Raw genomic sequence first — 15736 nt, 5'->3', positions numbered from 1 at the left:
AGCCTGCGCACAGCAACAAAGACCCAACACAGCCAAAAATAAATAAATAAAATAAATAAATCTATAAAAAAAAAACTGTTGGCAAGGATGTAGAGCAAATGTTGATGTGAATGTTGGTGTGATGACTTTGGAAGAATGTCTGGCAGTTTTGTGGGGTTTTTTTGCAGTACGCAGGCCTCTCACTGTTGTGGCCTCTCGCAGGCCTCTCACTGTTGTGGCCTCTCCCGTTGCGGAGCACAGGCTCCGGACGCACAGGCTCAGCGGCCATGGCTCACGGGCCCAGCGGCTCCGTGGCATGTGGGATCTTCCCAGACCGGGGCACAAACCCGCGTCCCCTGCATCGGCAGGTGGACTCTCAACCACTGCGCCACCAGGGAAGCCCTGGCAGTTTTTTAATAAGTTTAAACATACACTTACCCTATGACCCAGCAATTCCTTTTTGTTTGTTTGTTTTTTGGTTTTTGCGGTATGTGGGCCTCTCACTGTTGTGGCCTCTCCCGTTGCGGAACTCAGCGGCCATGGCTCACGGGCCCAGCCACTCCGTAGCATGTGGGATCTTCCCGGACCGGAGCACGAACCCGCGTCCCCTGCATCGGCAGGCAGACTCTCAACCACTGCGCCACCAGGGAAGTCCCAGCAATTCCTTTTATAGGTATCTATCCAAGAGAAATAAAAGCTAAATCCACAAAAAAAACTTTTGAACATGTATGTTTTTAGCAGCTTTATTCATAACAGCCCAAACAGGAAAGAGCCTAGGTATCCATCACAAGATAAACAACCTATAGTATATTCATACAATAGACTATTACCCAACAATAATCAGGAATGAACTACTGATACATTCAACAACATGGCTGAATCTCAAAAACATTAGAAATTATACATCACACATTAATTATACGCACACTTTAGTGTTTAGGTGTGAAGCACATTGATGTCTGCAACTCATTTTGAAATGCTTCAAAGATGGATGGATCAATGGAAGGGATGAATATGTGATAAAACAAATACAGCATGGATTTCCCTGGTGGTGCAGTGGTTAAGACGTGGTGCTCCCAATGCAGGGGGCCTGGGTTTGATGATCCATGGTCAGGGAACTAGATCCCACATTCATGCCTCAACTAAGGGAGCCCGCCGGCTGCAACTAAACTAAGACCCGGTGCAACCAAATAAATTAAATAAATTAATTAAAATGTGTTTTTTTTTAAAAAAAACAAATATAGCACAATGTTAATTGTAGCATCTGGAGGATATGGATATGGGTGTTCATCATACAGTCTTTAAACTTCTGTATATGTTTGAAATTTTTCATTAAAAAATGTCAGAAAAAAATATAATGAACTGAATGAAGTTTACTGAAATCTAAAAAACTTTGGATCTGAGTATAAAACAAGTCACTTATGGTCAAATTTCATTTCACATAAAATTCAGGCAGCTGCATAAATGCTTTTCCTGATTCTAGAGTGTTGAATATTTTGAAATGAGAGTCATCATACAGGCTTGAAATATTTATAGTTTCACATTAAAAAAAAAAAAAAAAACCCAAGGAATTCCCTGGCGGTCCAGCAGTTGGGAGTCCACGCTTCTACTGCCAGGGGCCCAGGTTCCCAGGTTCGATCCCTGGTCGGAGAACTGAGATCCTGCATGGCATATGGCCAAAGAAGCAAACAAAAACAAAAAACAAAACAAAAAACCCCACCACCACAACAGCAATATCCATGGGAGAACAGACTTGTGCTTGCCAGTGGGGAGAGAGGGTGAGAGAGGGGTTGATTGGGAGTTTGGGATTAGCAGATGCAAACTACTATATACAGAATGGATAAACAAGGTCCTACTGTGTAGCACAGGGAACTATTAATATATTCAATATCCTGTCATAAACCATAATGGAAAAGAATATGAAAAAGAATATATATATAATATAACTGAATCACTTTGCTGTCCAGCAGAAATTAACACGACATTGTAAATCAGCTATACTTAAATAAAATAAATTTTTAAAAAAATCTATGGTATTTTGAAGCAGTAAGATATAAGGCCAGGCTACGGCAAAAAGGGCATTTCTTATGGTATTACTTCCACAGTGCTTTATACATTAGGCTAAATATTATACATATTATATTTATTTTATTAGTTTCACTAAAACACTTGTGACTATATTATGTCTGTATTTTTAAAAAAGCATGCCCATTCTTTAAAAGAATGTGTCTACTTTGGGTAATATTTTGAAAGTAAAATTTACCATTCTACCCTATTCTATTATCATGGCTAACAATTCAATTTTTCATCATGGCTAACAATTCATGATAACCAGCATTTTATTTTATTCAGCCCATTTATCAAATTAGGTTCAGTGAAAAGACTGAAACAAGGGAAAGTCAGTGGGAAATTATTTTCGACATAAGGATTCTCTATCAGTTTTTAATATTTTGTTATATGCCATCACTAAAAACCATTCAATTTTAAAGCAAATCATATATGTATTTCCTCTTGGTTTGCAGAAACTGAGAACTGTATTGTACAAAAGTTATGCAAATTATCTAGAACCACACAATCTCATTACAAATTATCTCTGGTAAAGGACTATTTTCCTCTAAATTTCCAGTTCATTGTGGGCTAAAAATTTTGAAAAAAAATCCCAATAATAATAATAAAAATTACTAGAAAATGAAAAATATACAAAACACAAATTCCAATTTTTATTATTAGATTCAATAGACATAAACCTGCTTTAACAAACTGCTATGCAAGTTTCTAAAAACTCTGAATTTCTGAACTCATCTCCTCACAGACATAATAAATAGCTCATGGTCCAACACCGTCTGCATACAACACTCTGAATGGCTCTGTTAGAGAATGATCTAAACATTCTGCTAGAAGAGAATGAGCAGTTCACTACCTAAACTTAGAGATATAGTTGGAGTCTGAAAAGTATACAGATTCTCATTATGTATATACAAATTTCCTATTTACCGTACTCAGCAAAACCTTTTTCTCCTTCAGACACTGGGACAATAAATATTAATTTAAAATATAAAAATGATCACAAACTAAATCTTGCCTTACTATGTAGACAATTATAAAAAGACTTAAATGAATCAATTACTTTGATGAGGACCAACTATCATGGATAGTAAGGACTTAAAACTTCTAAATCTCAAAATTACATAAAATTGTCTATGAATAGATTTTTATAAAATGGCATGAATGATGAATAATGTATTTTGGGGCTAACGACTGAAAGACAGTAAATACATAAAAGACATTATTTTCTGATGGATTCGTAATATTGTTGGGTAAGGATGACAAAGAGTTCTCCAAATCAAAACATCAGAAAAAATCTGTTCTTTACTGAGGCTGAAGGAATCATGCATTTATTCAATATATATTTGAGTGTTCACTATGTGCCAGGAAACAGGAATACAATGGAGAACAAGACACTGCTCCTGCCCTCAAGGAGTTCGCAGTCTTGTTATCCAATTAACTACACAATAAAAGGCAATATAAAACAATATACTGTAATACAGTATAAGCATAGAAAGAATCTTGAGAGCACAACACAGCACTACCTTGCCCAGTTACTTCTACGGGGACCTAAAGTTGTGAGTCTTCACTAGAGGAAAGAATGTAGTAGGATAGTTGATGGCTAGCTAATTTGCTAGCTACGCCTTCCATTTTGGTTCCTGATCCAAATTCTAAAGAAGGCATTATCAAAAGCCTCTGAGTACTTAGAGCCCTCAGCTTCTACTGCTAACTTTTTCACAATATTGCAATTCCCTGTATAAGACTGCTCATCTCAATGTCATCATACCCTAGGTATGATAGGACCCAAGAATCACCAACCAGAGGTAAGCACTGGCAGCTACTAACATGGACTACTCAGTAACTCAGAATCTCATTTCTGATGTATGACATTTCATTCTTTTACTATGAAATACGCTATATGGGATTCTAGTCAAGGCTACCAATACTGTATAGAAAATAAAACTGATGTTGAGCACCATACTGTCAAAACTTAGGACATATTTCTAAAAATGTAAAGAAAGGAAAATGAAAACATAATTTGAAACAAAATTTCCTTGTTAATTTTCACCTCAGAGAACAAGTGTTTTTATAAGTTATTGCTTCCCTCCTCCCCTGAAACAAAACTCCATTTTAAAATAGATCTACCGAGACAGGGGTCAAAATATGAATATTCATTAACTTTAGATGGACTAATGTAACTAAATCAGTAACTGTTCATGTAATTCAGCACTATTATACTGCCCTAGTTATCTGAGATCATTTGTGTAAAAGACAGTAAAATACATATTGTTAGGCCAGATTTCTTGTTAGGAACACAGAACCTTAAGTTATTCTGGAAACATGTCATTTTACTACTTTTTTAAAAAACCATTTCCTTTCATGCCCCCAATCCCAGGCAAAATAATTGCAAAAATGTACCCAGAAGATAAAGACTGCATTTCCTTATGCTTGCTCTATTATACATTTGAAGCTGAATAAATGTTTCAACAGAGCCAGCCACCATTAGCAGAGGAAGTGTAATGACAATAATACTGGTGTTAGAATCACAAACACTGGGTTCGAATCACTATTCTTCAATTTATTACTTGTATGACCCTGGGCAGGTTACTTAACCTTATCAGCTTCTGCTTTTTCCTGGAGAAGAAATCCACCTTAGCTCAGAAGAAAATGACTTTTTTTTTTAATGAAAAAGTATCAGAACTGATGATTTTTCAGCAAAGGAAAGAATTAACCTCATCTAATAGGAAAGCCTGTTCTCTATTTCCTATTAATTCCTAAAATTTTATTTGGAAATTAGAACACTGCTAAATTAGAAAAAAAATAAATCAGGGGGCTTCCCTGCTGGCGCAGTGGGTGGGAATCTGCCTGCCAATGCAGGGGACACGGGTTCGATCCCTGGCCTGGGAAGATTCCCACATGCCACGGAGCAACTAAGCCCATGTGCCACAACTACTGAGCCCGCGCGCCTAGAGCCGGTGCTCTGCAACAAGTGAAGCCACAACAATGAGAAGCCCGCACACCACTCGCTGCAACTAGAGAAAGCCAGCGCACAGAACAAAGACCCAACACAGCCAAAAATAAAAACAAATAAATAAATAAATTTATTAAAAAAAATAAAAATCAAAAGCAGAATTTTTTACATGCACCTTGGGATGTAAATTAACTGTTGTGAAAATAAGTATTATTTCTGGATATAAAAAAACGAGCTTAAATATTAAAAGCAAATGCTCTCAAAATAAAGATAAATTTCAATTGGATTCAATTATCATAGCTCCTCGAAGTGAAAATGTACATGTGTATACAAGAGTTTTAAACTTCTTAGTGTTTTCTTTTTGTAAAATCAGCAATATGAAAAATGAATACCCTTACCCCAAAAGGAAAAACAGCCTTGTCTGGTAAAATGGAAGAAATTTAGGCGCCACTTTGCCAAAAATTAAAGCTATCTACCAAATGGTTCCAACTGTAAACAGATGAATGCTATCAACTGAATATCTTGCACGGATTTCTCAAGGCCATATGAAATGTAATAAGGCTTAGCAATGCAGTAACAAAAATACAAAGCAGAAGACCGAAACCCAGCTCTCAGTTAAATAATACGAAATTTTAAAAAGAAAAAAACAAAAAACTAAAGTTAGGATTAAGACCTAAGTATACCTGCCATTTCCTAACAACTTAATACAGCTTTTGTTTTCTATTTCTGTCCTTTCCAAGTACAAAAACTTAAATTTTAAGGAAAAACAAAAAAAAGTTTTAGACCTTACATTTTTTCAGTTAAAACATCCAGTGGTAATTTCAAATTTTCAAGTTTTGCATAGCCTCTCAGATTGACTTATTAATTGTACAATATTGGTTTGATTCTGAAATCTTGTTAACTGTGAATTCCACTCATGATTTAACAGTAGCTTAAAATTCTTCAAAAGTAAAATGCACTTGAATATCAGAAATGTTAAAAATATGACAAATGTACACCTTAGAACTGAGCAAATATGGTAATAATATTACCTATTAATCAACTATTAAACTTCTGCAGTTAAAGCAAGGTGCTGTGTGTGTGTGTGTGTGGTATTGTATGTTCTGCAGTCTTGTGCTCATATCTTTATACATAATTGCAGGGATTCTACAAAGTACACCAAAGCATTAATTACAGGGTTTTTTTTTTTTTTTTTTTTTTTTTTTTTTTTTTTTTTTTTTAATTACAGGGTTTTAATGGGGAATATCTTCTTGGTTTTCCATTTACTTATAAAATTTCATTAAAATAATACATTGTTTTACACAATCACAAAATAAAATGCTTTCATGATTCCTACAATACGGCTCTCCAAATTTTCATACCTACTGCTAAGAAACACATCACCAAGAACTTAAACACATAAAATCTGCACTATTCTGAGTCAACAAGCCCACCAAGTGCAGCTGTGCAGATTACATCACGCCAAAAGGGCAAGGGCGTTGGGGGGACTGAAATCCAGTTTGCCCGTCTCCAGTGAAGCTTGCAAGGGGTCTGGCTAGTCCAGAAGTATTTATTATGCAGAGGAGGCAAAAGGAGCACCACGATTCAAAAGTTTACAGCAAATATCATCCTTCTAGGTCAGTACAAATTGCCTTAAACGTCAGCATTAGAAACATTCCCCTTATTCTAAGAGCCTTAACATTAGAAAAGCATGACTTTTATAAGATTCTTAGGTACCCAGGAGTGTCCTCTTCCTTCTTTTCCATTCCAGTACAGGTAATATCAAAGCAAAGTTTATGAGAATCTGGAATCAAGAAACATGCCTCTGACAGGAAAAGAATGAGGCCCCGCACGGAAAGAATTAGTGAGGATACAGAAGAGACCACCCAAGATAAAAGACAATAAGTTGAAGCAATCACTCTTCCAATCACTAATATTTAATCAAATATCTAGAGTATTCTAGGACAGAATCTATAAAAGAAAGTCCTTTCTATTAAAGTAGCTTTCTGGGGCTTCCCTGGTGGCGCAGTGGTTAAGAATCCACCTGCCAATGCAGGGAACACGGGTTCGAGCCCCGGTCCGGGAAGATCCCACATGCTGCGGAGCAACTAAGTCCGTGCGCCACAACTACTGAGCCTGTGCTCTAGAGCCCACGAGCCACAACTACTGAGCCCACATGCCACAACTACTGAAGCCCACGCGCCTAGAGCCCATGGTCTGCAACAACAGAAGCCACCTCAATGAGAAGCCCGCGCACCGCAACGAAGAGTAGCCCCTGCTCGCTGCAATCAGCGAAAGCCGGCGTGCAGCAACAAAGACCCAATGCAGCCAAAAATTAATAAATAAATAAAATTTATTTAAATAAATAAATAACGTAACTTTCTGGATTGCAGTCCAACCTTTTAAAAGCTTGTATTACAGATATTTTCAAATATACACAAAGTCAGAGAAAACAGTAAAATGAATCCTCATTAATCCAATTCAACCAATTATAAATGTTTGCCAATCGTATCTATCTCTCCTCAACTGTTTTGTGGCGTGGGGGGAGGGAGGGTGGAGTACACTTCGTTTCACCTGTAAATATGTCAATATGTATCTCTACAGATAAGGGCTTTATAGTACCACAATGTCATAAATATACCTAAGAAAATTCACAATAATTCCTTAGTATTTTTTAACACCAAGTACGTGGTCAAATTTCCCTGATTTTCTCAAAAGTGGCTTTTTACAGTTGTTTTGTTCACATCTGGATCCAAAGAAAGTCCACACATTGCATTTGGTTGACAGCTTTTTATCTGTAACAGCTCCCCACCCCACCCCTTTGTTCTCTCCTCCTCCACTCCACGCCATTTATTTGTTGAAAAGTCTAGTTATTCAATAAAATTTCCCACATTCTGGATTTAGCTGATTGCTACTTGTGGTGTAAAGTAGTATATTATAAGTTTAATCATTGGCTTTGCAGTATGGAGGAGAGGGGGAAAAAACAGAGGTGGTCTGTAACCAAAACGTTTCACACAAGTGCTACTTGTCTTTAAAAAAAAGTGGGGGGAGGAATCGAGCTTGGAAAAAAAAAATCTATCAGAGGATGCTATCAGGAAAGCTAAGAAGTGTTTTTACAAAACTATCCATTTTACTATGTTACACAATGTTAGTTACAGCTCTCTGTTAGTGTGTCAAAGTGAAATGGTAGTATTCAATAACCATATAATATGAAAGGTATATTTAAAAGAAAGGTAATAGTCACCTGCAATTGGCAATACAATGTAATTCACTTATTTTTGCTTGGGGCAAAAAACTAGAATTTTTTTCCAAAAGTATAAAAAGATTGCTTGGTACTTTGAAACATGCTCTTATGAAAAATAAAAAGATAGCTTTGCAACACTATTCTGATTCTTAGTCAAACGTTATTTAACCCTAGCATGAGAGATTGATGTGACCTACGAATAACACACAGAATTGGTAGACCAGCAGAGTGGGCTAAACGTCCATGTGTAATATAATGGCACCAAGTGCAGATAAATACTCTGGAAGACCTACTGGCATTTAAGGAAAAGCCTGCTGGGCCTTGTCCACTTGGTGAACTTCTGCTTACCCTTCGCAGCCCACCTCAGGTAGGAAAGTTCTTCCCATGCATATAAGATTAATCCCTCTTCCCTTCTGAGCTATGGTCTCCAACTCTGGCTGAAGAGCTTTTAAATACTGTGGACAAAGAATGTTGCCTGCCATATCAGTGAACAAAGGATGTTGAGGCCATAGAGCCATCAGTCACTGCAGCCACCCCCAATGGTGCACCCTGAGGGGATTCAAGATGGAGAAAAACAGGATACTGGCCCTAGATAGCTAAGGCTCATCTCAAAGGAATAATTTCAATAAGCCCGGAGTCCTGAATCTTCTCATACACAGAACAGCACTAAATTCAATAACTTGAGATGTCTGGTTTTCTTTAATTAGCAGTAATCTTTTGATGTTTCCACGACTTGGTTTTTTTTGCAAAAACTCCTGTATATCCTGGCTCCTCCCTTACATCTTCACAACAGTCCCTCAGAGCTGTATGAGAGGTGGTCTTACTGAGGGTTTAAGTCCTCAGTAAGTCTGTCAAGTAAAATGTAATTCTCAACTTTTAGGTTGTGCATTTTTTTCAGTCGACAGCATTATGCTCTTCAGGTCCCTGTCCTCAAGAACCTACAGCCTAACCAAGGAAGATAATATGTAAACAAACAAATAAAAAAACAAAATTCAGTGAAATAGGTGCTCTAGTAGTAGTCTGTATAAGAGATACAGGGACTTAAAGAACTGATCTGATCTATCTGGGTGTCGGGTTGAATGAGAAAAGGTTTCAGAGGTGGCTCCATGAAGGAGGGGCTTATCTAAATAATTTTTGCATCTCTACCAGCTAACATCCCTCAGTAAAACTTGGTGACAGCCAGCCTCCAAGTTGGTACACTTAGAGGTCCTGACTCAACTGGCTTTTATTTTTACTCCACTTCAGAAACCCACTCCCAAGGCTGCACACTCGATCATGTTAACACTGGAACTGCCCCACCTCTGAATCCATTAACCCTAACATTCATCTATCTGATCACAGTCTTCAATCCCTCTACATCACTCACTATCACTTTTACCTCGTCAAGTCCTCCAGTCTCTCGGTGTCTCCATTTTACCTCAGTTCATCATTTTCCTTAACTATATTTTTCTACTGTATTATTCTAAAATTTGCTGTATTTTTTTTTTGTATTTTGATGTATACTTCTATTCCTGCATTTATCATACAGCATTATAATTTATATGAAAATTTGTTTGCTTTCTCTATTAGATCATAACTTTCCTTAGAACAGTAATTGGATTCTTTTTCTCAGTCCTGCATCCTTAGCACCCAGAACAGAGCCTGGCCCATAATAATTGATCAGTAAATGTTGGTGCAAGTGTTCTTGTCATTTTCACCACTATTGCCATGAGCGCTCCAAAGGCAGAACCTATATTTTACCTGAGCATTTCCTATAGTTCCTACTGGAGTGCCTCACACACATCAGAGCCTCAGGGAGCATTTGTTGAATTGTAAAAGGTTGAAATGTTATTAGAAAATGTATAAGACATATAAAAATATGTCCTCTTCTCTATTTTGGTATTATTATTTTAACAATCATTTAAGTTAACCAAATGGTGATGAGGCAAATGTAAACAATGTTCATCATGGCAGAGGCAAAATGATGTAATGGAAAGCCCTGGACAGAAGTCAGGAGGCCTGCATTTCAGTCTTGGCTCTGCCACTCATGATCTACAAATAACTATCTCTGTAAGCCTTAGTTTCCTCACTTATTAAAATGGGCTTTGACCAGAATTTGATTCTTGATCATCTGAGGTTCCCTAACTAACATGCTATGGCTCATAAAATTTTTTTAATTACAAAAGTGATACACTCTCAATATAAAAGATTGTACATGCCCTACTGAATTGTTTAGATAAAGGAAAATTCCCAGTCTCCACCCTATTTTCATAACTGTCCAGAGGTATCCACTCTCAGCAGTTCCTTCTGTACCTTTAAGGCATTCTTCACGCATAAGCAAGTACAGTGCTAAGATCGCTGATTTTATTTACCAACTTGACAGTCCCATAAGTTCTAATGGAACCTTGACAAAATGAAAAAGAACTATAAACACTTTGATAGCAGAAAGATAATTACTACTCAAAAGGCCAACAGTAGAAAAAAATTAAAACACAGATAGAAATAAATATTTAAAATTTGGTGTGTCACCCCACCTTGGTTGTGCAATGTAATGTGAATAAAAGGTATATGACACGATAAGAAACTTAAGGTGGGAAGAAATGTGGGAGGCATGGGAATTGTAGGGAAAGGAGAGAGAATGATACCAATGTCACAATCACTGAAGGATGTAAAAAGGGTCCCCCCACCAAAAAAAAAAAAATCACAAAATTCTAAATGGTAAAATAGCAAACACAGTTCTGAAATACATTATGAACTTAAGGATAGAGTCCACTGTAGAAGAGGAAGTAGTTGTTTTCCTATACTAAATCCAACCCAGAGACAAATGTAGATTAGCACGTCCTTGATTTTCTTGACAACAGCATCCTTTGAAGATCAACATCTAAGTCCAGTAAGGGTATCTGCATATTACAAGGCCAAAGGTGAAATAATTACATTTCTAACCAGTTCCCTCTGATGGTGTGGAAAATATATCACAGGATGATCATCATAAGAAATTTTTTAAAAGACAATAAGAGAAAAATAGGTCATTGGGAAAGTAGGAAACTCGATTCCCAAGAATACTCTAGGGAAAAGTGCGATCTAATGGCTGGATTGTTAATTTCCCTTTCTCTAGTACCAGAGACTATTTAAACATTAAGGAAGATGTTAGGTAGAGAACCAAGCTTTAACTTCTGTACCCAGCTAAACGAGATAGATTTTACCTACACACGTCCCCAGTTTTACCTTATGGTGTAAAGCAATACCACTCTAGACCTTAAAGAATGCTTATAGATAAGGACAGAAGCCTGGACAAGGATCCCGTTTCTGCAAGGCTAACTAACACATTACTGAAATAAGTCCACTTTTAAAAACAGAATAAAAATACAATTCCATAATATATAAGTCACAAACCCAACAACATTTAACTATAAATTACCTAATGACAATTACAGCATTAAAAAAATCAACACTTATAGTCTTATCTGGTATTTTTACAATCTAAATAGAGTATGATGTGTAAAAACTAAAACTACAATTTAGAATTAATTTGTAAGAAGAGAAAATGATGAATTATTTTTTATTCCATAATGTAATTTTAACACCATGGTACATAGTGTAAAGTCTGTCAAGAAGTTGAAAATTGTTAAAAGTCCAAGAATCGACCTGTAATGTCTTCATAAAAAAAAAGATTAGTGAAGGATAAGTGAATTCCAGGACTATAAACTTTACCAAATCTACCTTGTCTCCAGACATTAAAAAACAGAAATAAGGAACTAAAATCATTCTGGTTTCCTGCACGCTTTAGGTTAGGAGGAACAATATTTCCTGACACCGGAAAATGGCAATTCAGTGGCTGAAGCTACGGTTTTCAAATGTGGGTAGAATATCATTGTAAGAATCTTGAAGATTCTTAAGAGAAGTTTTCATTACCTGACAGATCTACGTTAGTTAGAACATAGCATAAAACTAAATATATAAAGCAGTACGGCACTTCTCAAACTTTTCTACTTCAGAGTCCGAAAAATGTTATGACCTCTCTGTTTTATCTCATCACCTCTTTCTCACTAAACCCAATGAAAACCTCCAAGCCCGCAGACACAAATTGGTTTAGGAAGCTGAACGTCTGCAGTGGTCAATATAAGTCAGAAGTAGCTTGTGTGCTACTTCCTGACTACAAAGTCTCAGCACTCAGTACATTCCATCTAAACTTCAAAGTGAAGAAATTATGTGGGAATCAGAAATCTCCATTTGACAGGATAGCCCCCTCAGATCTACCCAGCCTCACCCTGAGTGAGCTGTGTTACTCGAACCACTGTCTCTGTAAAATATAATTTTTTAAAAAGAATTTTGTGATACAGTATCTGAAGTCTTTACAGGAAAGCCAGTAACTAAGATATGATCAATAACTACTCCTCATAACTGGCCTTAAAAGCAAACTGTAACAGTTGGAGCCCCAAAGACAACTCTCCACTAAATTTTACAATTTAGGATTCTCCATGCTGGAAAATTGTTAAATTCTTTGATATTCATCCTTAACCAAAATACCCATTTCAATTCTAAGAATACAAGAATGAGGAAGTCAAAACATACATCTACTTTCCTTCTTGTCATATACCTTCGCACACGCCAAATTACTATTGCAGAGATCCACTATGCTAACCATTATTCCAAAGCGTTCCTAAGCATCTCAAAAAGAGGTACCTTGGTTCCTGATGATTATTCTATAATGGAAAAATGATTTCCCAGTATATTGTCATCCTGGACAAATAAGCCAGTAACGGAAATATTTTGTTTTCTGTGTTTCTACTTACCCTCAGAAACATCCTGGGGGTTAGAAGTCCGGTCACTAGCTGGATCCAGTGCAACAGTCGCCAGTGAACTGGTGGCTCCAGACATCTCACTTATAGGCTCACTACGGCTTGTTTCAGGTACACTTTCCCGGGAGCTAAATCTTACCCGGGAACTGGATCGAGAACTGAGGTCCGGGCTGGTGTCTGACAAACCTGGAATGTCATCGATCTTTGTTGGTGTCACCATGAACCGAACTGAAGCCATCTTGGTGGTGTTTTCTGAAGGATGCATTTTTCTTTCTTTTCCTTTATAAGGACAAAGAAAAAACCCTGCAAAACCCTTCCTCCTACGCTAGCAATTTTGGTTGCAAAAATAGAAAAGATAACTTAAAAAAAAAACCTCTCAATTACCTTGATTTACACCACACAAAAAGCCACTATATATAAGAATCCTTCTACTCAGAATTCAAGCCGCCTGTCCTAAAAGTGCACTACCAGCAGCTGAAAAATATTTAAGAAAAAAAAAAAAAAAGACAAACGATGACAATCTCGTGTAACTTCGTTCCTTCAGAATGAAGAGCTATCTTAGTCATCTCCCCTGGTCCAGGGATGCGGGCAGACAGCCATGGTCTCAGAGAAGCAGGTGACGAAGCCTTTCTCTCCTCGACCTTAAGGTTTCTGCCGAGGTAGTTAGTCCCTTAATTGTAAATGTCCCACGGCTAGATGAGCAAAGTGCGCAGAGGCCCACCCTTATCAAGCGAATATAGACAGTATAGATCAGATTGCGAAACGGTGTACACCCGACCACCTGTTGTGTATCAGGTGAATACCCCACAGGTCTGGCTGGGAGGAGATGTGTGTAGAGCCACCCGATGTTTTTGAGGCCGATAATCCACTTGGGTCTGGTGGGAGAGGTGAGCATGCATAACGGGAAAAATATCGCACACTATGGATGGAGGAGAATGAGACAAGGGTGAGGAGAGGAGGTTGCAGGGGCAAAGCGGATTTCTGCCTCCGAGAGGTCTGCGGGGGTGGCCCTCCCGCTCTTCTGGCAGAAAGGTCCCTGGGATCTGGGAGGTGGCGGCTAGCGGATCGAGACTCCGCGGACTGCAGTTCAGGGTCGTGGCAGGTAGCTGCTAGTCCATCGAGCCCCCGATCGGTTTGCTGGGTTTCTCCTGCGTGTGACAGGACGAGCCACCCCTTTGCCGGAGACGCTTTCCTCCCCTACCAGGGCCCCGGCGCAAGGTCAGCCCCTTCGCTGTTCTTCCTTCGGGCCCTAACAGAAGAGGAGACGGCCTCGCAGGCTGGCCCTGGCTGAGCAGGAGGGAGCGGCGAGGATGAGGGTAGGAGGAGGTCGCAGGTGCGGGATCCCGGCGCCAGCTGATTCGGATGCGCGCGCAGCTGTTGTTTACCAGCGGGTAACTGTTTCCGAGCCGCGGCGGGCGCCGGGGGGCTTGGGCTGCCGGGGAGGGAGCCTCCTCCCCGGTCAGATGCCAGAGCAGCAGTTACGTGACCTCGCCGCCCCCGGCCCCGGGCCCGGCGGGCTGTGCCGGCGGCGCCGCAGCCCCTCCCTTTCCTCCCCGCTCGTTCCTCATTCGAGGTTAACGGTCCGAAGAGAAACCTGGGGGAGCGGCCGGAGGGCGTCACAGTCCCACGAGCACCCGAAAGCCCCGCCCAGTCTCTGCAGCCCGCGAAGTGGCGGAGAGGGCTCCGCGCATGCGCTCGCCCGGGTCGCAGCGGGACTGGCGGACAAGGGGCGGGGCCGAGCGTGGGAGGCCCGGAGCATGACGGGAATTGTAGTTGGGTGTGGGGTCCTGAGCTGCCTGCATCTGAGAAAACAAACGCTTTTCGCTCTTGGTCCTGCTGTGTTGCACAAACTCATTCTGGAGGTAGGCGATGCCCCTCAGACCCTCAGAAACCATCTCTCTTTACTAAGAGTGTCCCTGAAAATACCACTCATAATTTCTTTAAAAATTACAAACCTCTCAATACCATATATCTCCAATATATGGTATATATTGGGTATGACCCTCATTGGAGTTTTTACGTAGTGGTCTATTATAAAGCATTGTATGCTCAAATTTATACATAGTTTGGGCTACTTTTTTTTTTCTTGTCCTTTAAAAAAAGTGCTGTTTTTTTTACAATGTATACATCTATCAAATCATCACAGTTGTACACCTTAAATATATACAGTTTTGTCAATTTTACCTCAGTAAAACTGGAAAAAAAAATGCTGTATTCATTTTCTAGTCAGACTGAAAGCTTCATTAAAGAAAGCATCTTTAATTTTAGACCTGGAGAAGCCATTGAGATACTTTCTCTTGACTCCATTCAGTGTTTTCCCTACTACTGCCACCAGAATATTTTTCTTAGAATGTTTATTTAATGCATGAATAGGTGTTCAATAAATTTGACTCATCAATGTTTTGTCTGAAAATTATTTCCTAGAGCTTTGATCAAGACATTAATTTTATTTTTTCATTGAAGTACAGTTGATTTACAAGGCTGTGCCAATCTCTGCGGTACAGCAAAGTGACTCAGTTATACACATAGAGACATCCTTTTTTTAATATTCTTTTCCATTATAGTTTATCACAGGATGTTGAATATAGTTCCCTGTGCTATACCACAGGACCTTGTTATTTACCCAGACATTTAAATTCAACAGTCTGGGCCCTGGCTTTGTCTGGGTCCTTGCTCAGCACAAGTGGAAATGTTTAAGATCATCCCTAGTAATAGATCACAACTGTATTTAAGATGTGA

The 15736-nt window shown here is 38.8% G+C and overlaps 1 protein-coding gene across 2 annotated transcripts in view; it reads right to left on the bottom strand.

The window, feature by feature from the left end:
- Window positions 1-14634, bottom strand: part of SLC12A6 (solute carrier family 12 member 6) — an 86412-nt gene extending 71778 nt beyond the window's left edge. For both annotated transcript variants that reach the window (XM_079906699.1, XM_079906700.1), the window contains exon 1: window positions 12992-14634. In XM_079906699.1, the coding sequence (XP_079762825.1) occupies window positions 12992-13262 (271 nt within the window). In that variant the 5' untranslated portion in view covers window positions 13263-14634. The remainder of the gene's footprint in view (window positions 1-12991) is intronic.
- Window positions 14635-15736: the final 1102 nt, after the last annotated feature.

This window comes from Stenella coeruleoalba, assembly GCF_951394435.1.
Source record: "Stenella coeruleoalba genome assembly, chromosome: 2".
In the NCBI taxonomy this organism is placed as follows: Eukaryota; Metazoa; Chordata; class Mammalia; order Artiodactyla; family Delphinidae; genus Stenella; species Stenella coeruleoalba.
This window is presented reverse-complemented; position numbering and strand designations above follow the sequence as displayed.